Genomic DNA, 24,684 nt, shown 5'->3' on the forward strand with positions numbered 1-24,684 from the left:
GTCCTTTTGCCAAGAAAACTCCAAATGGGGTTTGATTGGAAAATGACTGCCCAAACAAGGAATGGAAAATTCATCTGTTTTCTGTTTAGAACAAGCAAGTACCTTACATGACTCATTCCACATATCATTCTATCATTTTCATAATTTTGCAACCACTGGAACTCATGTTCTAGAAATTAATTCATCTTATCTCTGTTTTTGTAGGACCTAAACTTTCTTTTTTAAATTATTTATTTAGAATTTTTTTCCATGGTTACATGATTCATGATTTTTCCCACCCCTTTTACTTCCGTCCTCCAAGAGCTGACAAGCAATTTCACTGGGTTATACATGTATCATTGTTGAAAACCTATTTGCATGCTATTCATGTTTGCAATACAGTGATCTCTTAACTCCAGTACTCCATTGAACGACATTACCTATCATAAGTTTTCTTCCGCATTTCTACTCCCACAGTTCTTTCTCCACACATGTATTGTGTTCTTTTTCATAAGTCCCTCTGGATTGTCCTGGATCATTGCATTTCTACTAATAGTAAAGTCTATTACATTCGATTGTGCCACAATGTATAGGTCTCTGTGTACAATGTTCTCCTGGTTCTACTCCTTTCATTCTGCATCAATTCTTAGACCTAACCTACTTCCAAGGTCTTGATGCATGTATTTTTATACCATATGTTAAATAGTTTCTATAACATTTCTAAAGTATCATAAATATTGCATTTTAAGAATCGATATTTTAGTATTCTGTTTCTTTTAAAAAATTAAGATTAAAAATTGTAGATCATTCTGTTAAACCATATACAAATATGTGTACTAAAAGAAAAGAAATAATATTTTAGGAAAGCTAATTTAACTATGGTCTTTAAGGGTCCTTTTGTTTCTTCACTAAAAATCAAAGAAATTTTGAAGGACACATATTTTTTTTTAAACATTATTTTATTTGGTCATTTTCATACATTATTCACTGGAAACAAAGATCATTTTCTTTTCCTCCTCTCCCCCCCCCCCCACCTTTCCCTCTCCCATAGCCGACGCATGATTCCACTGGTTATCACATGTGTTCTTGACTCGAACCCATTTCCCTGTTGTTGGAATTTGCATTATAGTGTTCATTTAGAGTCTCTTCTCAGTCTTATCTCCTCCAACCCTGTAGTCAAGCAGTTGCTTTTCATCAGTGTTTTTACTCCCATAGTTTATCCTCTGCTTGTGGGTAGTATTTTTTAGATCCCTGCAGGTTGTTCAGGGACATTGCATTGATACTAATGGAGAAGTCCATCACCTTCGATTGTACCACAATGTATCAGTCTCTGTGTACAGTGTTTTCCTGGTTCTGCTCCTTTCGCTCTGCATCACTTCCTGGAGGTTGTTCCAGTCTCCATGGAATTCCTCCACTTTATTATTCCTTTTGGCATGACAGTATTCCATCACCAACATATACCACAATTTGTTCAGCCATTCTCCAATTGAAGGGCATCCCCTCATTTTCCAATTTTTGGCCACCACAAAGAGCGCAGCTATGAATATTTTTGTACAAGTCTTTTTGTCCATTATCTCTCTGGGGTACCGACCCAGCAGTGCTATAGCTAGATCAAAGGGCAGACATTCTTTCATCGCCCTTTGGGCATAGTTCCAAATTGCCCTCCAGAATGGTTGGATCAATTCACAACTCCACCAGCAATGAATTAATGTCCCCACTTTGCCACATCCCCTCCAGCATTCATTACTTTCCTTTGCTATCATGCTAGCCAGTCTGCTTGGTGTAAGGTGATACCTCAGAGTTGTTTTGATTTGCATCTCTCTGATTATAAGAGATGTAGAGCACTTTTTCATGTGCTTATTAATAGTTTTGATTTCTTTGGCTGAGAACTGCCTGTTCATGTCCCTTGCCCATTAGTCAATTGGAGAATGGCTTGATTTTTTGTACAATTGATTTAGTTCTTTATAAATTTGAGTAATTAAACCTTTGTCAGAGGTTTTTACGAAGATTGTTTCCCAATTTGTTGCTACCCTTCTGATTTTGGTTACATTGGTTTTGTTTGTACAAAAACTTTTTACTTTGATGTAATCCAGATTATTTATTTTGCATTTTGTAACTCTTTCTAATTCTTGCTTGGTTTTGAAGTATTTCCCTTCCCAATGGTCTGACATGTATACTACTCTGTGTTCGCCTAATTTTCTTATAGTTTCCTTCTTTATGTTCAAGTCATTCACCCATTTTGAATTTACCTTGGTGTAGGGTGTGAGGTGTTGATCTAAGCCTAATCTTTCCCACACTGTCCTCCAATTTTCCCAGCAGTTTTTATGAAATAGTGGATTTTTGTCCCAAAAGCTGGGATCTTTGGGTTTGTCATATACTGTCTTGCTGAGGTCGCTTGCCCCGAGTCTATTCCACTGATCCTCCTTTCTGTCTCTTAGCCAGTACCAAATTGTTTTGATGACCACTGCTTTGTAATATAGTTTGAGGTCTGGGACTGCAAGACCCCCTTCCTTTGTATTTTTTTTTCATGATTTCCCTGGATATCCTTGATCTTTTGTTCTTCCAAATGAACTTTGTTATGGTTTTTTCTAAATCAGTAAAAAAAAAATTTTGGAAGTTCCATGGGTATGACACTAAATAGATAGATGAGTTTGGGTAGGATGGTCATTTTTATTATATTGGCTCATCCTACCCATGAGCAGTTAATGTTCTTCCAATTGTTCAAGTCTATTTTTAGTTGTGTGGAAAGTGTTTTGTAGTTGTGTTCATATAGATCCTGTGTTTGTCTCGGGACATAGATTCCTAAGTATTTTATTTTGTCTAAGGTAATTTTGAATGGGATTTCTCTTTCTAGTTCTTGCTGCTGAGCTGTGTTGGAATTATATAGAATGTGTGGGTTTATTTTGTATCCTGCAACTTTGCTAAAGTTGTTGATTATTTCAATTAGCTTTTTGGTTGAATCTCTAGGATTCTTTAAGTAGACCATCATGTCATCTGCAAAGAGCAATAATTTGGTCTCCTCCTTGCCTATTTAATGCCTTCAATTTCTTTTTCTTCTCTAATTGCTACTGCTAGTGTAATGGGCATCTTGTTTCACTCCTGATATTAATGGGAATGGATTTAGTTTATCCCCATTGCAGATGATATTAGCTGATGGTTTTAGATATATACTGTTTATTATTTTTAGGAATGACCCTTCTATTCCTATGCTTTCTAGTGTTTTTAGTAGGAATGGGTATTGTATTTTATCAAAGGCTTTTTCTGCATCTATTGAGATAATCATGTGGTTCTTGTTGGTTTGCTTGTTGTTGTGGTCAATTATGTGGATAGTTTTCCTAATGTTGAACCAGCCCTGCATCCCTGGTATAAATCCTACTTGATCATGGTGGATGACCCTTCTGATCACTTGCTGGAGTCTTTTTGCTAGTATCTTATTTAAGATTTTTGCATCTATATTCATTAGGGAGATTGGTCTATAATTTTCTTTCCCTGTTTTTGGCCTGCCTGGCTTTGGAATTAGTACCATGTTTGTGTCATAAAAGGAGTTTGGTAGAACTCCCTCTTTGCTTATTATGTCAAATAGTTTGTATAGTATTGGGATTAACTGTTCTCTTAATGTTTGATAGAATTCACTGGTGAATCCATCAGGCCCTAGGGATTTTTTCTTAGGAAGTTTTTTGATGGCCTGTTGGATTTCTTTTTCTGATATGGGATTATTTAAGAAAACTATTTCTTATTCTGTTAGTCTAGGCAATTTATATTTTTGTAAATATTCATCCATATCACCTAGGTTGGTATATTTATTGCCATATAGTTGGGCAAAGTAGTTTTTAATGATTGCCTTAATTTCCTCTTCATTGGAGGTGAGATCCCCCTTTTCATCCTTGATGCTGTTAATTTGCCTTTCTTCTTTCCTTTTTTAAATTAGATTAACCAGTACTTTGTCTATTTTGTCTGTTTTTTCAAAGTACCAGCTTCTAGTCTTGTTTATTAGCTCAATAGTTCTATCACTTTCTATTTTATTAATTTCTCCCTTAATTTTTTAGGATCTCTAGTATGGTTTTCTTCTGGGGGTTTTTAATTTGTTCATTCTCAAGTTTTTTGATTTGCATTTCCAATTTTTTGATCTCTGTCCTCCCTAATTTGTTAATATATGCACTCAGGGATATGAATTTTCCTCTAAGTACTGCCTTGGCTGCATCCCATAAGGTTTGAAAGGATGTTTCGCTGTTGTCATTTTCTTCAACGAAATTGTTAATTGTTTCTATGATTTCTTCTCTAACTATCTGATTTTGGAGTATCATGTTATTTAATTTCCAATTAATTTTTGATTTCGGTCTCCCTGTACCGTTACCAATCAATATTTTTATTGCCTTATGATCTGAAAAGGCTGCAGTTAATATTTCTGCTTTTCTGCATTTGAGTGCCATGTTTCTATGACCTAGTATATGATCTATTTTTGTGAATGTGCCATGTGGTGCTGAAAAGAAGGTGTGTATTCTTTTTTGTCCCTATTTATTTTTCTCCATATGTCTATTAACTCTAATTTTTCTAAGATTTCATTCACCTCTTTTACCTCTTTCTTGTTTATTTTTTGGTTTGATTTATCTAAATTTGATAGTGGTTGGTTCAAGTCTCCCACTAATATGGTTTTACTGTCTATTTCCTCCTTCAATTCTCCTAGTTTCTCTATTAAAAATTTGGATGCTATACCATTTGGTGCATACATGTTGATTAGTGATATTTCCTCATTGTCTATACTCCCTTTTAGCAGAATATATTTACCTTCCCTATCCCTTTTGATCAGGTCTATTTGTGCTTTGGCTTTATCAGATATCATGATTGCAACTCCTGCCTGATTTCTATCAGTTGAGGCCCAAAAGGTCTTACTCCAACCTTTAATTCTAACCTTGTGAGTGTCAACCCGCCTCATATGTGTTTCTTGAAGACAACATATGGTAGGGTTTTGGGTTCTAATCCAATCTGCTATTTGTCTATGTTTTATGGGTGAGTTCATCCCATTCATGTTCAAAGTTATGATTGTCATTTGTGGATTCGCTGGCATTTTGATATCTTCCCGTAGTTCTGACCTTTCTTCTTTAGCTTTCTCCTTTTGAACCAGTGATTTACTTTAGGTCAGTCCCCCTAGTCCCCTCCCTTGAGATGCTTCCCTTTCTATCCCCTCCCTTTTTATGCTCCCTTCCCCTCCCCCCTCTCCTTCCCTCCCTTTTTATACTCCCTTCCCCCTCCCCCTCCTTAATTTTCCTTTCTTTCTTGCCCTAATGGATAAGATAGAATTCAGGATCCCACTGGATCTAGATGTTCTTCCCTCTCACATTTGACTTCACTGAGAGTAAGGTTTAAGTAATTCCACTTCATGCTCTCTTCCTCTCCTTCTCATATGAGAGTTCTTCCCCTCCCCTTCCCATGTGTATCTTTATATGGGAAAGATTATTCTATTGATTCCCCCCCTATTTCTTGAAGTTAATCTTAGTATTATCATGGTTCCCCCCTCCCTTTTCCTTTCTTTGCCCCCACTTTCCCCAAATCTTCTTAATGCCCCAATCTTTCCCTATGCATGTTTCTTCTAACTACTCTTATGATGCTACAATTTATGAGAGTTACACAAAACATTTTCCCCACATATTAATATATATAATTTGATGTAAATGTAGTCCTTATAGAGGAGAGTTTGTCTTAAAGAAAAAGATAAGATTTATCTCCTTTTCCCTTTCTTTCATATTTACCTTTTCATGTTTCTCTTGCTTTCTGTGCTTGGATATCGAACTTTCCACAGAGCTCTGGTCTTTTCTTAGCAAATGCTTGGAAATCTTCTATTTTGTTGAATGCCCATACTTTCCCCTGGAAGTATATAGTCAGTTTTGCTGGGTAGTTGTTTCTTGGTTGGAGACCCAGCTCTCTTGCCTTTCTAAATATTGTGTTCCATGCTTTGCGGTCTCTTAGTGTGTTAGCCGCTAAGTCGGGTGTGATCCTTATGGGAGCCCCCTTATATCTGAAGCTCCTCTTCTTGGCTTCTTGTAGGATTTTCTCCTTTACTTGGAAGCTCTTGAATTTGGCAATTACATTCCTAGGGGTTGTCTTTTGGGGATTTAGTATAGAAGGTGTTCTATGAATCCTTTCTATTTCTATTTTGCCCCCTTGCTCCAGAACGTGAGGGCAATTTTCTTTTATAATCTCCTGTAGAATAATATCGAGTTTATTGTTTATCTCTGGTTTTTCTGGGAGACCAATAATTCGGAGGTTTTCTCTTCTCCCTCTGTTTTCGAGATCTGTGACCTTCTCAGTGAGATAGTTTATGTTTTCTTCTAATTCATTAATTTTTCGGGTTTGCTTTATTGATTCTTGCTGTTTTATCATCTCACTTTCTTCGAGGTGCTTAATTCTGGTCGTTAGGGACTGGTTTTGCTTTTCAGCCTTGTCTGCCCTTCTATTGGATGCTTCGAGTTCTTTTTCCAATTGAGCAGTCTTTTCTGTCAGACAGCTGATCTCTTTCTCCCATTTTTCTTTCCAGAAGGTTTCCATCTTTTGGATAAGTTCCAGTTTGAGATCTTCCAGAGCTTGTTGATAGTTTCCATTTTGGGAGGCATGTTCTGAATTTTTTTGGATTTCCTCCTCAATCTCCTCTTTTCCTTGGGTACTTCCACCATAAAAGTTTTCAATAGTCACTTTTTACCTTTTCTTCCTGGAGGCTTGATTTTGGGCCATGTGAGCCATCCCTTTGGTGGTTTTATTCCCCTTTCCTTTTGGTTCTGGGGTCTAGGTGATATGTGGGCAGTTTTCCTGTGAATTTAGGTTGCTTCAAACTAGTCCTTCCCAGCCCTTCTTTTTCTGGAGTTCCGGCTGACTCCTTCCTCCTACATACTCCAAAACCTTACTTCCTTATCTCCTGATCTCTCTGCCTTATACTAGCCAGGCAGGAGGAGGGGAAGAGAGGGAGAGAAGAAAGCTACTCCTTCTCCTTCTTCCTTCTCCTTAATCTCCTCCACTATCAATTAAATCACCATAAAAAATTAGGGTCAGGAACTAAAAAAAAATAGTGAAATAGAATATGCTTTGGATTGTATTCAGATTCCTTAAATACAGAACCCAATTTTAACATAAATTCGCAAATTCAAAATAAAAAATTCAGGTAGGAAAATGAGCAAACAAATGAATGAAAAAAGATCCTAATCTGAAAAGTCACTATGGTGATAGGGAAGCTCAAGATAAAAATTCAGAAGAAAATGAAGTAAAAACAGTTAAAAGCAAAGCCTCAAGGGAAAATGATGTCAATTGAACACATACCCAAAAGACTTCCAAGAAGAACTAAAAATATAATTTTCAAAATCAGAGTGGTAGAAGAAAAATTGGCAATGGAATGAGAGCATAGGAAGAAAATAATGAAAAGCCAACTTAAAAGTATGGTTTAAAATAAAAGGCTCAAAAACACTGAAGAAAATGATACTTTAAAACACAATTTACTGAATGAAAAAAGAGGTACAAAAATTCATACAAGAAGATAACCTCTTTTAAAAAACAGAATTGACACAATGGGAAAAGATATACAAAATTTCACTGAAGACAATACTTTCTTAAAAATGATTTTTGGGCAAGTGAAAGTTAATGACTCCATGAGACAGCAAATGTTTTTAGAAGTTAAAAGAATGGAAAATTTGAAGAAAATATAAAATATATCATCAGAAAAAATACTGTACTAAAATACTTAGGATACATAATTTAAGAATTATTGTACTACCTAAAAGTTATGAGAAGAATATATGTAAATTTAACATTTCAAGATTTTTTCAAGGAAAGTGGAATGATTTACTAAAACAAGAGGGTAAAATAGAAATTTAAAAAAATCTATTGATTATCACCTGAGATTCTAAAAGGAAAACTCCTAGGAATATTAGAACCAAATTTCAGGGCTCCTAAATCTAAGAGAAAATACTTAAAGGAATAAAAAAGACATCAAAGAACCACAATCAAAATCATACAAGATTTAGCAGCTACTACCTTAAAGGAGCAAAAATTTTAGAAGATGATATTCTGAAAAGCAAAATATATAGAATTAAAATCAAAATAACTCACCTAGCAAAACTCAGCATAATTCTTCAAGAGAAAATGAATATTTAACAAAATAGAGGACTTTCAAGCATTTCTAATAAAAGTACCAGATCTGAATAAAAAAAAATACTTTCAAATAAAAAACTCAAGAGAAGCATGAAAAATAAACAGGAAAGAAAAATCATAAGGGACTCAATAAGATTGAACTGTTTATCTCTCTATATGGGAAGATGATACATCTAACTTCTAAAAAAAAATCATTATTTAGGTGGTTAGAAGAATTCTATATAGACAGAGGGCATGTCACTGACTTAATATCTCGGGATTGGGGATCACAAATGGAGCTCATTTCCTTTATCTTGGCACACTGAGCACAACCCCCTTGTGTTGTCTTTACTCACCAATTACAGAATCTCCTTGACACACTCTGTACCCCAATGACCCCTCCACAAGAATATCTTGTGATAAAGTTTATTCTAGGATTCTTATAAGTTTTCCTGATTTCAGAAATCAGGCTAGATAATTAGGTCAAAGTGTCTTACCTAATCAGCCAACTCTTGTAAAATTCTCTTTCAATCTCCTTTTACCTGAAGTCTTACCCTTCCTGTGTGGTTTAAGTTAAGTATTAGCCCCACATAAATTCACTTTGAGGAGTCTTTGCCCATATTAGTGCGGTTTCCTGTCTGGCAAACTCAATAAATTCCAAAGACAAGTTTGATACTCTGGTGTCTCATTTATTCCTGTACCAAACCCAAAGGTTTGATTAATTTTTTTATTCTTTTGGTTAGAAGGAAAAGTTTAATAAATTAAAAGACAAAAGATTTCAGTTAATTTAAAAATCAGCATATGTTTTCTGTATCAAAGAGTAGATGACATGATCATTTTTTTATTTTCATAATTTGGAATAGCTTTAAGTGATCCACATTAGAATATATTATCAAAAACATAAATAGCTCTTTACTTTTTTTCTTTCCTGCACTCTTTTCATTATCCTCTTCTTATACTTTTCATTATCTACATTGGTCTATAGGGCAGCGAGGTGGTACAGTAGGTAGAGCACTGTGACTGAAGTCAGAAAGATCTGAACTCAAATGTAGCCTTAGACAATAACTATATTCTTCTGAGCAAGTCAACTTAACCCAGTTTGCCTTAGTTTCTTCTTCATTAAAATGAGGTAGTCAAAGAAATTATAAAACCTCAAATGGGATCATGAAGAGTCAAGCATTACCAAATAACAAAACACGCGTTTAGTCTACAGGAAAAGAACTAGACAACTTGTAAAAGATATGTAATCAAGTTGTAAAAGCTTTGTAATCAATGCTTTGTAAGTAAATATCTTTAAAATTTACTGCATTCCTAAATCATGTTTGGGTTCATATCATCCTTTTTTGGTTGATTGCTCTTTCTTCTACTCTTTGCCTATAATATTTCAAGTGTTAAATCAAAGATCAAAGTGAATATCTCAAATACTTCATGAATCTCTGTTATTTTTCCTGCTGGAAGTAATGTCTTCTTTATTATGTCTACAGGATTTTATCAGTATTGATGTTTCCTCCACTAATAGAAATTGTAAAATTTATACTTTGTTTTCCATTGTAGTTTTTGTTGATATCTTTCTGTAAATACTCCATTGGAGATGAACTAAAATGTATAAGTCTTCAGAAGATTAAAAATTCTTCTAATTTGCCTTTTCCAATAGTTTTGTAATTTTTGAAATATTTCGAAATGATCACTTAGTTATTTTTAAAAGTGTTCCCTCAATCATAGATTTCTTCTTTATGTTTTGCTATAAGTCAATTGCCCTTGGTCATTTTATCTTCTTAGATGCTAATCCTGCTTTTTCTCATACTATATCTTATATTAAAATGGTACAATATAAATGTTGTGGTGCTATTATTGCTCCTAATGAAAACAGATTACTTTAAAAATAATACCAAATTTGTTCAGTTTCATGGTCCTTCATTTAGTTTCAGCCTAATTGTTGGTTCATTCTTCCCTCACCTGATTTAAAAACTTTGTGACCCACATGATATTTGTAATTTTATCCTTTTCCTAAGTTTTAGTTTCTGTGTTTTGAAAATCAGTTTTCCTCCCTGAATTAATATACTGGTTTGCCATTTTTTTCCACTTGGAAAAGAGGTAGTGTTTATTAGTGGAGATCTGAACCTTTACAGCCTTCTCATGGAAACAATTGTATTATATTTGTGATGCTCCTTTGAAAATTAATGATGACACATATCTTTGACATTGTTCATTTCCTATTATATGGAGTAAATAGCTTGTTTAAACAGAACAGATTGGGATACATCTTTATCCTTTCGTCTAATTCATGGGTTGGCAAAATATTTCTCATTGGCTAAGTACAAATGATTGGAGAGCTAAGGATGTTTATTTTTACATATTTAAATACAATAAACTATTTTTTAAAAAATCTCAGTTTTTCATTTGTCAAAATGTAAAATCCTGACATGAATAATTTTGAAATGAAAGCTAGTTCAATTATCAGTCATTCTATGTGTCAATATATAAAACTTACCTGCTATATTTGGAAGAGGTAACATATACATTTATACACATAAATACACACATAATATCTTCACACTGGAAAAAGTCTAGTTCATTTTTGTTGCTTATTTATTGTTGAATACATGTAACACATTCCACTTTTGGTGGAATTCCACTTCTAATTTTCCTTGGATTCCATTGCCTTTCTCAGTCACAACCTAAGGTCAGATGTTTCATGGTCTTAACTGACCTAAACAGAATGATATTTATCAAAATCTATTTAAAAAAATCTTTGTTTTATTCAGAAGGCTGTGATTTCATGCACATACACATATCTGTATATATGTTTGTTTTTGCAGTGTGTGCTGGAACAGAGAACAAACTGAGCTCACTTTCTGACTTGGAACAGCAATACCGTGCCTTGCGTAAATACTATGAAAACTGTGAGGTAGTCATGGGCAACCTGGAGATAACCAGCATTGAGCACAACCGTGATCTCTCCTTCTTGCGGGTAATGTTCTCTCTCCCTCTCTTCTTCTTCTTCTTCTTCTTCTTCTTCTTCTTCTTCTTCTTCTTCTTCTTCTTCTTCTTCTTCTTCTTCTTCTTCTTCTTCTTTTTCTTCTTCTTCTTCTTCTTCTTCTTCTTCTCTCTCTCTCTCTCTCTCTCTCTCTCTTTCTCTCTCTCTCTCTCTCTCTCTCTCTCTCTCTGTCTCTCTCTCTCTCTCTCTCTTTCTCTTCATTCCTTTTTTCTTCTCTCTTCCCTCTTCTTTTATCTGTGAGTGGCCACTGATATCACAATTAATAAAAGCATATCAACTTGTCCATAATTAGAGAAACAACATTCCTTTGACTGTCAAGGACCATAAGTGTAAGCAGATTAGATATACCGAAAGCACAAAAAGGGAAAAGAACAAGGGTAAAAATTCTGTCAGGACTGGCATGCTGAGTAGAGAGCATTTAGAGTTACCCAGGGTGTTTGATAGCAGATACTCTCATTGCCTGGTATGTTACATCCAACTAGTTGGCCTTTTTCTACATTGCTGGCAGGTGGAAAGCCACTTGGGGAGGAATTGGGGAGGTCAGAGTCTGAACTGGTGACTTTAGCAGATAGTCTCTTTTCCTTTTTCTTTTCAGTTTTTTAATTTTTCTCAATTTTTTAGATCAGCATTATAATGAGTTGAGAAAAATCATCTGCAAAATTGTATATCTATGCATATATACACATATGAATATGTGTAGGTGCATGTATATATTTATGTATTTTAAACATGGAAAATTTTGGTATGGAAATAAGAGCATGACAGTCCTGATTTGTTATTTTTTCTTTAGTTACCAAGGCATTAGATTAAAGTAATTGATGATGGTTGACATGTGATCATGAAAAATGGCTATAAATGCATTGTGTTTTTTTAAAAAAATTGATTCAGGAAAAAATCTAAATTAAAAAATTAAAGGATAATGGTCTGGATGATCATTTGTGCAACAGAAGGATTATTTCTTTTCCACTAAGAATCACCCAGTGGTATTTTAAAAAGCAAGAATTCAATAGAATGTTTAAATGTTACTTAATATGTAGTAATTTTGTGAAATTATTATTGTATAAATCATGGAAGAAGAAGGTCTTAGAGAAACACCTATCAAACTTTTTTTTTGTTCTTCTCTATTGGCCATTAGAGTTTTCAGCCAATATAATTAAAATTTTATAACTCTTCATTTGCTCAGGCACTCAGGGACTTTTGACCTGCATTAACTTAATAAGCACTTCTAGGACTGTTGATGTCTTTTCAAAATGAACTACCACCAAATTTTTAATTATAAGGATGGGCTTATGACTTGCAAATCTTCTGTTGACTTTACATTTAGTATTGGTGGAGAAAATGAGCACAACTTCTAATGCTTTGATGGCATGGTTGTATATAATGGTGTCTCAGAATATTTAATGAGATTATTTTTAATCTTGAAAGTGGGCAAGGAAAATATGTAATGTGAATTCTAGATAAGAAAATGTTTAAAGGAAGAGTGTAGGGATACCATCTGCTTTAGAGTTGTGCCACTTCTGTAGCTTTCATGGAAATCACTTAAAGCTAAGCATTGACTCTAAATCTAGGACTTCCACCTATTGCTTATGGCAAAGATAAAGCAGGTTTCTCATATTGCTACAAACAAGTGGTTTTCAGAAGAACATAAATCAACAACCACCTGAAAAATTTGTTCAAACTCCCTAATATTAAAAAAGGAAATTGATCTGAGAATTATTTTTATTGATGCCACTATATATCCACTAAAATGGATAAGGTAGTTAAAGGCAACAAAGTTTAATTCTGACAAGACTGAGAAGAAAAATAGACACTGTATTACATTTTATGTGGACCTGTGAAATATTGATTTTTTTTGTTTAAGAAGTTGGCATATATAATTAGATCTTAAAAAGAAAAGAAGAAAAAAACCTGTTCAGATTCTTTAACACTAAGATCTCTCCATTATGATTATGTGCTAAAATATTATTTACCAGAGGAGGGGAAACAACCTATCTCTACAAAAATATCCATAGGGACTGTATTCTTAGTCTAAAAATGTTGGAAATAAATTTCGCCCAATTTTAGAATGACAATAATTATATACAAATACAACCTGCAACAAAATCCAGAAAAAAATATGCAGAAGAAATGCAATTCATAAAGGGGATTAGAAGTAAAAATGTTTATGTTACTATTCTTATAATGTTTAATTAAATTATAGTCATTAAAATGGAAGAAGAAAGTGAATTACTTTGACAGACAGAAAAGCTGAATATTTGATCTCTAGTTCTTTCATTTTATATTTTGCTTATTTTATCATTTAACTTTTATTGAGTAAAAAATGGTTGCACAAAAATCAAAGAAAAAACTTTCAACAAGATTAGGCTTTTTCATATTGTTCCAACATAATTATTCTGAAACAGTATCATGATATGCAACAATGTCTACAATCACCTATGAATTATACAATTCCTAATAACTTATTAAAAGTTTTTGTTAAATTAATCCTTTTGAAAATACTTCCTATGTCTAACTGGAAGGGGGGGAAGGATTGTGAAAATGAGCCATTGAAAAGGCAATGCCAAACAAAATAAAACAAAACAAAAACCTGGAATATCACTGTGGTTTTCTCTTTTGTTTATCTTTTAATGAAATATCTCTTAAGTGAACAGTAAACAGTGCTGCTTTATTCATTATCCAGTTTGAGAATGCCTGGGTTAAATAAATTTGTTTTCCTACACATTAGTTCTAGCTACAGACCTAAACTATTCACTCTAGGATCTAAGAAACCAGCTGAAAACATTTTAAATAAACAAAAAGTCCCCAAAAAGATTCATGGAAGATGAAGTCTGGAATAATACATATAGGACTGATCTTGAATTCAGAAATATCTTGTTTTGAATCATATCTCAGAAACATATGTGATATGTGAATTTGGGCTATTCAATGAAGTTTTCTGAGTCACAGTTTACTTATTTGTATAATGGGAATAATAGCAAGTCCCTCATAGGGTTGTGGTCAAATGAGATAAGAAATATATAAAGGACTCCAAAACTCTAAAAAGTACAATATTAATATCAGCAATTTATATTTTTGCTAATTAATGTTGAAAATGCATATGGAATAATGGATTTTTGAAATTGATTTCATGAAGGGAAAGATACCCATTTAGGATGGTCTTTTTATTTCAGGAATCCTTAAGCTTGGGTACATGGTGGATATCTCAAAGTGTCTATGAAGAGGTATCAGGGGGTTCATGAACTTTGACAGAAACCAAATCTACATCTTTATTTGGTTTAACCCTTATTTTCCTTTGCAATCAATTCCCTATTTTTATTTTATGCATTAAAAACATTCTAAGTTTGTTTGTTGTTGTTGTTTTCCTAAGAAGAGTGCATTAGCTTCACCAACTGGCCAGAGAAATCCAAGACACAAAAATGTTAAGATTCTCTATTTTAGTTCTCACAAGGGACTGGCATATGTGGTGGGACTTATTTTGGCTCATCTTAATGCCATTGTTTATCTTTAAAAAAATAGACCTGGCACCGTTTCCATTGGCTTCAGAATACTGTTCTCTAGACCAAATCCCTAGATCCTACTCCCAGAAGTAGTTAATATCCTCTAACTGAATTTTTTTGGTCATTTTCTAACCCATTGCCCCACTCTCCCAACTAGACCTCCAAAGACCAAAATCAGAAAGAAATACTAGACAGTTCTAAACTCTTTTCCATCACACAAGCCTTTTTACTTCTTATTCTGACAAATATAATCAAATGAGCTCTACCATTCCTTGACAATGGACTCAGTTGTACTCACCATCCATGTGATTCTCTGGACCAAAATATGCTTCCTTGGTCACCATCTCCAATGCAATCCAATCCAATCCAATTCAATCAACAAGTATTAAGTACCTACTTTGTTCCAGGCATTTATGTCTCACCCATTACAATGTAAGCTCCCTGAAGGCAGGGAATGATTGGTTTTTGCATTTATTTCCTCAGTATTTGGTCTATAATACTTATTAGATATGTATTTTTAACTTATTCTTTCAAATACCACCTCTGACATTAATTATATGACCCTGGGCAAATCATTTATCTTTTCTGAGACTCTGAAAAATAGGAATAATCATATTTAAGGTATCTGCCTAACAGGGGCTTGTTGATGCTCGAATAAGATAATAAACAGAAAACACTGCAAACTTTAAGGTGCTCTATAAATGCAAGTTGTTATTGTTGTTTAGGCATAATGTTATTTGTATATCTCCTAGCAAACTTGAAAGTAACATATTCTCTCCTAAAATTAATTTTAAACAAATAAATGTTCAGCTAAAATTATAGCTAAAACTCATTTCTTAAGTATTTAGCAATGATTTCTGTTTTTATTGTAAATTTTGGGAACTACATTTAGATAATTTTAGCAATTCATGCTTTGTCATCATAGGATCACAAACTGTAATATTTGAAGGAACTTTAGATATCTAATCCAAGCTACTCATTTTACATAAGAAGGAACTGAGGTAAAGAAGAGCAAACGACTTACCTAGGGATCTTAGACTCAGAAGTGAGATTTTTCTCATTTTACATGAAACAAGCTTCTATATAACCCAACATGGCTTTGTTTTTTTTTCTTCATTAGAATGTAAACTTTTCGAAGATAGAGTTTGTCTTGATTACTTCTGTTTTTATCCCTGAGCTTTATCATATTAGCGATTAATAAGTTGTTTTCATTCATCACTTACTCACATCCCTCGCAAGAGGGAAAGTAGAGATTCCAAACCAGATCCATTGATTCTGTTAGGATTCTTTCCATTATATTATGGTACCCCTCTCATTTCAAACTGAATGACCCATCATTCCAGAAAAAAATTGCTCATTATTTCATATTCATCATAATATTACAGAAATTTCATTTCCTAGCATGATGTCTTCAGAGCACACAACTGGACAGATATAGAAGAATTATGAAAAAGCAGTCAGTAAAAATAAATCATTTTTGGTCAGACATTTATTAAGCATCTACTATATGCCAAGAACTCCGAAATATGTTGGATATAGAAAGAAAGGTAAATGATAGTCAGTACCCTAAAGGAGCTTCTAGTCTAATGGAGCAGAAAAAAAGGAAAATACCTCTTAGCAAACAAACAACTTTGACAGGATAAATTGAAAATAAAGCACTGTTGACTCATTCTAAATATTAAATTGTAAAATATACTTATGTAATAATATTAACTGACATTCTTGTAATTCACTAATGGAACATATTTCTCATAACAATAACTTCTATTTTATAGATGAGGAAACTAAGACCAAATGAGACAAAGTCACAGGGTCACATTCTAGTAGGTGACCAAGTAGGGATCCATCTTTTGACTCACAGTTCAAGGTTTTTAAACCACTCCACCATGTTGTGTTTATTTACATCTTCCAAATTGTCAGATATTGACAATCTTTAAAGGCATATTGGAGGTATTATGATTTTCTGAGTATTAGTCTTAACTGATTATGAAATTTAAAAATTCTTTCCATGAAGATTTCCAAAAAAATTAGGGAATTTTCTTGTTTCCTGAGTCACATTTTCTAACTTTTCAGTCATATGCACTCACAAAATAACTTTTCCCTGGCATGTGAATTCCAAATTACCTGCCCATAACAGGTGATAATGTCAGCATGTGGAGTGTTTTATATAAATTTCATGTTTCCTGTGATCTAAATAGCTGGATTTTATGTCTCTACTTGAAAATGGACTGAAGCTGTATGTATATGCTGAACTCTAAATGAGTCAATAATGTTTTTTAAATGCAACATCTTTCTTAATATAACTTTGAAGTTAAAGATACTTTATTTTTAACATTTTCCAATGTTATTGTGGTCATATCATTATACGTAAGACCTACCAGGAAATTAATAAAAGCTTTTTAAACCCACATGTCAATGATTTCTTTTGCACTGTTTTTGCTAACCCTCTATTGTCATCTCTTATGAATAAATAATATTTAGATAGAGGAATTCTAATTGATAATACTTAACATTAACACTGCAAGGTATCATATAGTTAACTAAAAAAGCCCAAAACATGTTTTTATACAATTTATTGCAGCCACAAGGTTAAAACCTATAATAGAACATAGCAAAGCATAAAATCACAAATTTAGGATTATTGTTTAATACAACGTGAACACTCAACAAACAAAACAAAAAAATTGCAAATAATTGAAATTAACTATCAGATCTCTTGTCATTTTTATAATTATTGAGAGCTTTATTTTCCCTTGCTAACCCATTGGCCTTTCTACAATTCAATATCTGTGCATCTAACAAGCTCTTGACCTACCAGATTTTCACTTTAAATTTAATTTCTATGTTCTGTATGTTTAATTCAAATCAACAAGTAGTTACCAAGTCCTTAATTTTTGTAACATGATTTTCTGGGTACTGTGGGACATGGGGAAAATAAGATATAATCCTTGTAAAACATATATGTTTTATTTTTAATTTGTCATCTGTGACAATCTATTAAGATTAATGTAAGAAAACAATGATAATATATTAATAAGATTAATAAATATTTATAAAGAAAAATATTTCTCATTTTTGTTTGTGACTTTGCAAATTAATACTAATTAATCATAATTTTCATTTAATATAGAATATACTTCTTGCTATTTGTCAGACTTTTTGGGTTGTAACATTCCCAATAAAAGACAAAAGGGAAAAATAATGTATCTATTTTAATTACACTGTATTCACTGTTTTTGAGATTCAGTTAATAAAGATCAAAAAAGACAATGAAAAGCATCTAGAAGGACTAAAAGCTAGCAATTTGAGGGCAACTGACAACACATTATTAAAATAAAAGAGTAAAATTAAAAAATAACAACAATCACAGAGGCAAGTTTTATTATATATTTGATGGATCAGATGAGATTTTCCTACAGTTGCTAATCCTAAATGAAACTCTTCCTAATCTAGCACTTCTTTTAGTATTGCCTGGGATCTTCTGGATGTCCCTAACACCTTCTTAAGTTATCCATGAAGTCAAAACTATTTTTCATGTTAATAAGATATTTAATGTGTAATATAGCAATATCCATATCTATAACCTACATAAACAAAAGATCTTTGGGAGGTCCTCAATAATTTTGAGCATTTAAAGGGGCTATCTTAATTCGCATGACAGTTATTCTCAGCAATAAAATGATCTGAAACAATTCTGAAGGACTTATGATGAAAAAAAATGCCATATATTTTCAGAGAAAGAATGTTTTTTTTAATTTCTCATTCTTCTGTTTTTGATTTTCATTTTCTTTTGTAACTTATATAACAGAGAAATGTTTTCCATTATTTCATATGTAGAATCTATTACTCGGAATCTATTACTTCTCAGAAGTGGGAAAGAGAAGAAGAGAATATGGATTCAAAGTATTAAAAATGAAATTTTTGTTAAGTGTAATTGAGAAAAATTAAAATTAAATGTTTTAAAAAAGGAAAAAATTCTTGAGCCCCAAAATATGAGAATAATGACCTTAATGTATTCCAACACCTTTCTATCTCTCCCACTCAAAGTCAAAAGAGAAAGGATCTCTCTCTCCTACATGTAATTTTTAAACTTTCATGAGTTTATTACATTCTATTTTCTATTGTAATTATCATTTACTACAATTCATGCCTTTTATAGATTAAGCCCTTTGAGTAAAGGGACCAGGCCTTATTTTTTTTCCTTACTTCAGTACCTGTTAGAGTGCCATGCATATAGTTCACAGTTAATAAATATTTGTTAAAGAAATGTGTCTTGGAATAGAACTATCCCTCAGCTCTTTGTTTCTTTTTTCCCCCCTAAAGACATATTCTCTCACATTTTCTTTTTATACAAATCATGTGGAATTCTAATTATCTTTTGCTAAAGAAAATAATTATCTCTTTAATTGAATAAGTTATTAATCAATACTTGTTAAGTGCCTACTATGTGTCAGGTACAAGTTTATATGATTTGAACGTTAAATAGTAATTAATAAAGAACATTTATCTTTGGGCAGAGTATTAGCTTTGGATGCAGTAAGATCTGAGTTCAAATACTATCTTTAATATACATTGGTGGTATAATTATGAGCAAATCACTTAAGTTTTCAGTGCCTCTGGAAACTCTCTGACCCTTCTACGCAGATGTGTTGTCAATATCTATTGGTGGAGGGAATTTCCACAGCAGGTATTTTAAATATCAATAAAATCACAGACTCATACCTAATAAAACAAAAGTAAAGTAATCTCATTGCACTCAGATCTAAAACCTTTAGAAGAGAATATGCTGGCATCATTTGTCTATGCAATAGTAAAATATAATAATTGAATATCATTGTATTTGTCTAACATCTAAAAATGATTTCCCTCCAGTAAGTTTGCTAAAATGACCAAGATATGAGAGTAGAATCAAAGGACATTCCATGAATAACACCTAACCCAAAAACAATATGTCAGCAAAGAAGCATTAAACAAATAGCTGCCATTTAGATCTATTTGTGAAAACAAAGGGATTTATCACCACCAGAATCCATAGAAAGATTCTTCTTAGTGATCAATGTAGATTTTCAATGAAATAGCAGAGATGGTATAATAGAACACTACAACTTCAAAAGATGTAGTTACCATTGACTGAATACCTAGTAAAATATTATCAGGTGCCTAGAACTGCAAAAAAAGAATCTTTCTATATTTCATCACCTGCCAACATGACAAATACCCATAAAAAATAGACATCAAAGATATATTGAACACTTCCAATTAATTGAACATAGGCACACAATTATTCACAGAATGAACTATAATCCATAATCACCTAGCAACATCACTGATTTATCAAAAAAAATAAATAAATAAAAAACTGAAAACATTTTTAAAGTTGTCTCCCTTCCTGAAACATAATTTCCAAGCTTCTGGGTATTAAAACTTAAAATCTGGGAACCTAAAGGAGAAGATCAAAATCACCTAGATACATAATGAAGTACATATCATCCTCTTTGTCCTGTCTACAAACTAGAGGAGCACCAAGTATTCTTTTATTAAAAAAAAAAAAACGAGTTATTTTGTCTGCCTGGGAAGCACTCCATAGAAAATGAAAATAATGAATACCAAGAACATATTGATTTGTCCCAGGACCAGTACAGGCTTCTATATGAATCCTATTGGAAAAAAAGAGAGGATAACAACAGGTATAATAAAGTTTAAAGATATTCCTAGAACTACTCTCATCTTTTAGTGCAATAGATCAAGGATATGTGATTTCATCAGCAGTAGAAAGGAATGGTTAGATATCTCACCTGTTAGAGTGATCAATCTAATGGCATGACCTTATCATCAACTATTATAAGTAGTATTAATATTTTGTATTATTTTTTCTACCATCAGTGGATAACAGTTTAAAACCTCTTCTTTCTCCTACTCTGGCTCCATGTCTTCTTTCTGATCCCTTAATGTTGGTGTTTGGCCACAGGTCTCTTATTGCCCTTGAAATCTTTTTTATGCCCTTGAATTTGGTTGTTATTCATTCCTATGGTTTCAGATACCTCTTCTCAGCTGACAAGTTACAAAGCCATTTTTCTAGCCTTTAGCTTTCATTCTATGACCTATGCTTATACTTGATTATTAGGTATGTCCACATGGATCTCTCACCAGCACCTCAAATTCACTGTGTCTAAAAGCAAAATTATTTTCTATTCTCCTAAGTCAGCCTACTCATATTATTTCCTTATTTCTGCCATGGTACATTGTCACCTAAGTTCAAAACCTTCATTTCTACTTTTATTCCTTCCTTTCTCCTACCTTCCATAAAGTTTCCAATATCCAGATTTTTCTTATGCAATACTTCTCACACACATTCTCTCTACTTTCTCTCCTTAACTACCATTTCATTATTAGATCTTATTGTCACTCAGTCAGGATGCCATAATATCTATTAAAGTATCTTCTGGTCCCTAATTTCACATTCTTCAACGTAACATTTACAAATCTGGTACATTAAGATTTAACAAGAAGTGCTCAGAGCACTTAAATGAATCCCTGTTGTCTTGGCATGCATAGCCCTTCAAAATCTTGTTCTCTTCTGATTTCCTCTCCAAGTCCTTTACATCCTAGCAAAAGTGGACTGCCAGACATGACTTCCTTCTTTTCTTCCTCCTGTTATGGGGTTCTTCATATATCTTCTCCCTAAAATGTCATATCCCATTCCCCTCTCAACTTTTTTCTGTTGTCCCCCAGTACAGACGATAAAATCTGAAATAGTTTTAGATAGAAATGTAATAGATCATTTGAGAGGAGGGAACCAGAAAGGAGATAAGGAGATATGGCTCGCTCTCTCTCTCTCTCTCTCTCTCTCTCTCTCTCTCTCTCTCTCTCTCTCTCTCTCTCTCTCTCTCTCTCCCTGAGATTCTAGAAAGCTTATATTATTTAGTTATTTTGACAAAAGTTCCTCATACAAGAAGCCCACAGACCCCAGGTACATAGTTAAGAAATTTTGGCAGCCTGAAAACAAGGTAAATTGAAATAGATATGAGTCACCCAAAAAAAAAATTTGGGGTGGAATCCTTGTGGCTTCCTGAGTGTAGGAACCCAAAACAAGAATTATTCGAATTATTTGAGCCAAGAAATAGGGTAAAAGAGTTCTATTTTAGACTTTCTGATTTTGCGATGCCTAACGAATATTCAGTTTGACATGTTCAGCATGTGGTTGAAAACAATGAATTTGTAGTCAGCAGAAAGAGGAGGGATATAGGAGTAAATCTAAGCACTGGGAAAAATACATATAATATATACATATATATCAATAAATCATTTTTAACAAAAGCAGTAAGAGGAGAGCAAGTGGAGAAACTGAGTATAAATGACATTTTAAGAGTTTAACTGAAGAGAGGAGATAGATATGGTTAAAGAAGCTTTTGAGAAAGCTGATGAAAGTTTTTATTTTAAGTATGAGGAGGACATAGGCTAGTTAATATTAAGCACCAAAGGATCCAATCTACTAGAGAAGTGAGAAGATAAGGTAGGAGGTATATATAAAGAGGTTGGCCATGGCAAGATGAAGGAGCACCTTGTTATCTGAGAGTGGAATGGTGATATTTGGGGAAGATTTCAGGGATATAGGAGATGAGAAGAGAGAACTTATTTTGAATAGCCTCACAATACATAGATAGATACACATATCTATATCTGTGAGTGTCCTTAGCTGGGTGTGTGAAAGAAAGGAATGTCAGAATTTTGTAGATAGCCCTAGAATGTTTGGAACAGATTCTGTTGTGTATGGGATAGAAAAATCACCTAAAGGGGGTAGAAGTCTTGCTTTACTACAGTGAGGGTCCAGGTGAAATCTGATAACACTAATTACTATTGGATCCTGTAAGCATGGATTCATTATTTCCTCCAGCTGTGGAAACAGATGGTGCAAAAGCAGAGTATAACACAAAATTATATTGGTTTACCAAGGACTAGAGATGGACAAAGATACAGTGAGATTAGGGGTGATGTGACAGCCTGGTACAATGACGAGTGGTAAAGTGATTGGATATCATAGTGGGGGCAAAGAATAGTTTAGCAAAAGAGATGGAAACTATGGAAACAGACACTATTCATGGAATGATGAATCCAGGAGGCCATCTAGGTATACCTTTAAATAACAATGGGACTACGTTTTTCTCTCAACTAATACATATGTTTGGATATAATTTTAAGCTAAAATCTAACAGTGCCTTTCATATTTTGAACTCACTATACCTTAGACTGAAGTAAGAGAAGGAAAAGGGAAAGAAAGATGGAGAAAAAAATAGCATCTTCAGGATGGTACTGTGTGGTTAATTTATTAATGTTATTATCAACATCATCATTATTTCACTTATTTTTTCATTGGAAAATGTGGTTTGGGTTTTTGTGGAGGGGGGGAGTTGTAATAAAATCCACTTGAGGGAAATCACTTTGTCAATGCAAATTGACACCTACTACTTACAATCTTAGAGTACTTCCATTTGGCTTTGAGTGAGACTTGCCCAAGGTAATCCCACTAAAATATGTCAGAAATAGGAATTGAACGTATGTATACCTCAATCAAAGTTAGCTCTCTAACCACTGAGAAACTAAATGTCTATGCCTTATCATTACTGTTAATAGCAGTATTAATAACAAACACATAAATATACTGCTTGGTTTGCAAATAGCCGATTATTCTTTAATGGCTGAAGTTCAGCAATAGTTATTGATTTGACCATATACTATTTCTAAGAAAAGTTTAAAAATAAGTTTAATGGGAGATTTTTAAAACAACAATACTGAAACCTTAAAATCTAAATGCTAATAAGTCCAAAACACCCCTATAGGAAGAAATTCATTTAAATTACAAATGGATGTATTAGGATAAAGAGCAGATGTGAACAATTCTTTTGCACCTCTGGGAACTGGGGTATTTAAATTTGGCTTAAATGGTGAGTGTAATGAGTTTTATAGTCTTATCTCAACCTTAATTAGACAAGAAACCAAATAGCAAGCCCATTTTACTCCATGGTTCTTTGACATCCTTTGCTCAGGGGAATTAAACACATAAAGGTTATTTATTCACTTTCACTTAAATAACAAGCACCTGCATTAAAAAAGAAGAAGCAAAGGATATTACTATGTGTGTCCTTCTCCAGATAACCCAAAGTATGTTGGCCAGAAGCCACAGTCCTGAATTTAAAAGTGGACATCAGAAGTGATTGAATCAGTTTAGTCTTTGTAGTTAAGGGTATTTCCTTTTTACATTTTTCTCTTGAAGATTAAAGTAGTATATCTTTTTTTCTTCCCTTTTGGAGAAACCAGAAAGTTAAGTAACTTTTGAAAAAAAAATGTTTTCAAGGAAGCAAATAAATTGTAAAAACTCATTAAAATAAATTATATTACAAATTAATGGATGAACAATATCAACATAAAATGTGAAAACTGTGAAGTGTATAAAATAATCTATGATATCTAATTTCTAATCCATACCCAATAATTTTAATTATAGATTTTCTTATTTATATACATAATAGAGATTTTTATGTTTGTTAATAAATGATCTTTTGCTGCTTTCCCTCATCTTCTTCCTCTCCTTTTTTTCTCTCTCTTTTCTTCTTTTCCTCTCCATGAACCCTGATTCCTTCCTCCCTTCCTTTTCTCTTCCCTGCTATTAAGAGCCTTTTTCTTGGAGAAGTTGCTTTAAAATTATGGCAATTTAATACTTGCTAGATAGAAAGTAGATTTGTAAGTCACAAATGTCACTTTTTAAAGCAGCAATCAATATATAATAAAGCAAAGTCACTACAGAGGTACCAAAGCTTATCTTGCTTTCCATGAAGTTTTGAAAAGTTATTTAAAAATGAAGAAATATCATAAAAAATTTAGAAGGATCTGCATGTAAATAATTAGTGGAAAATGCAACTAAAGTTTAAACATCACCTAAAATTGAGTTTCTTTTGTAAGGCAGATATATGTGTGGGTATATGTTGGGGAGAAATGAGGATCAAATCGTTTTGTTCTATATTTTTCTATTGACCAGAAAAAATCAAATTCTATAGGAACAGATTTACTTTATTTCCTTTTTCTTATTAAAAGTAAAGACAA

At 33.0% G+C, this 24,684-nt stretch overlaps 1 protein-coding gene across 4 annotated transcripts in view; it reads left to right on the top strand.

Moving 5' to 3' along the window:
- ERBB4 (erb-b2 receptor tyrosine kinase 4) overlaps positions 1-24,684 on the top strand; it is a 1,424,132-nt gene that overhangs the window by 539,195 nt on the left and 860,253 nt on the right. For all 4 annotated transcript variants that reach the window (XM_056807930.1, XM_001369059.5, XM_056807929.1 and 1 more), the window contains exon 2: positions 10,911-11,062. In XM_056807930.1, coding sequence (XP_056663908.1) covers positions 10,911-11,062 — 152 coding nt within the window. The remainder of the gene's footprint in view (positions 1-10,910; positions 11,063-24,684) is intronic.

Source organism: Monodelphis domestica, chromosome 8 (assembly GCF_027887165.1).
Source record: "Monodelphis domestica isolate mMonDom1 chromosome 8, mMonDom1.pri, whole genome shotgun sequence".
NCBI classification, from domain to species: domain Eukaryota; kingdom Metazoa; phylum Chordata; class Mammalia; order Didelphimorphia; family Didelphidae; genus Monodelphis; species Monodelphis domestica.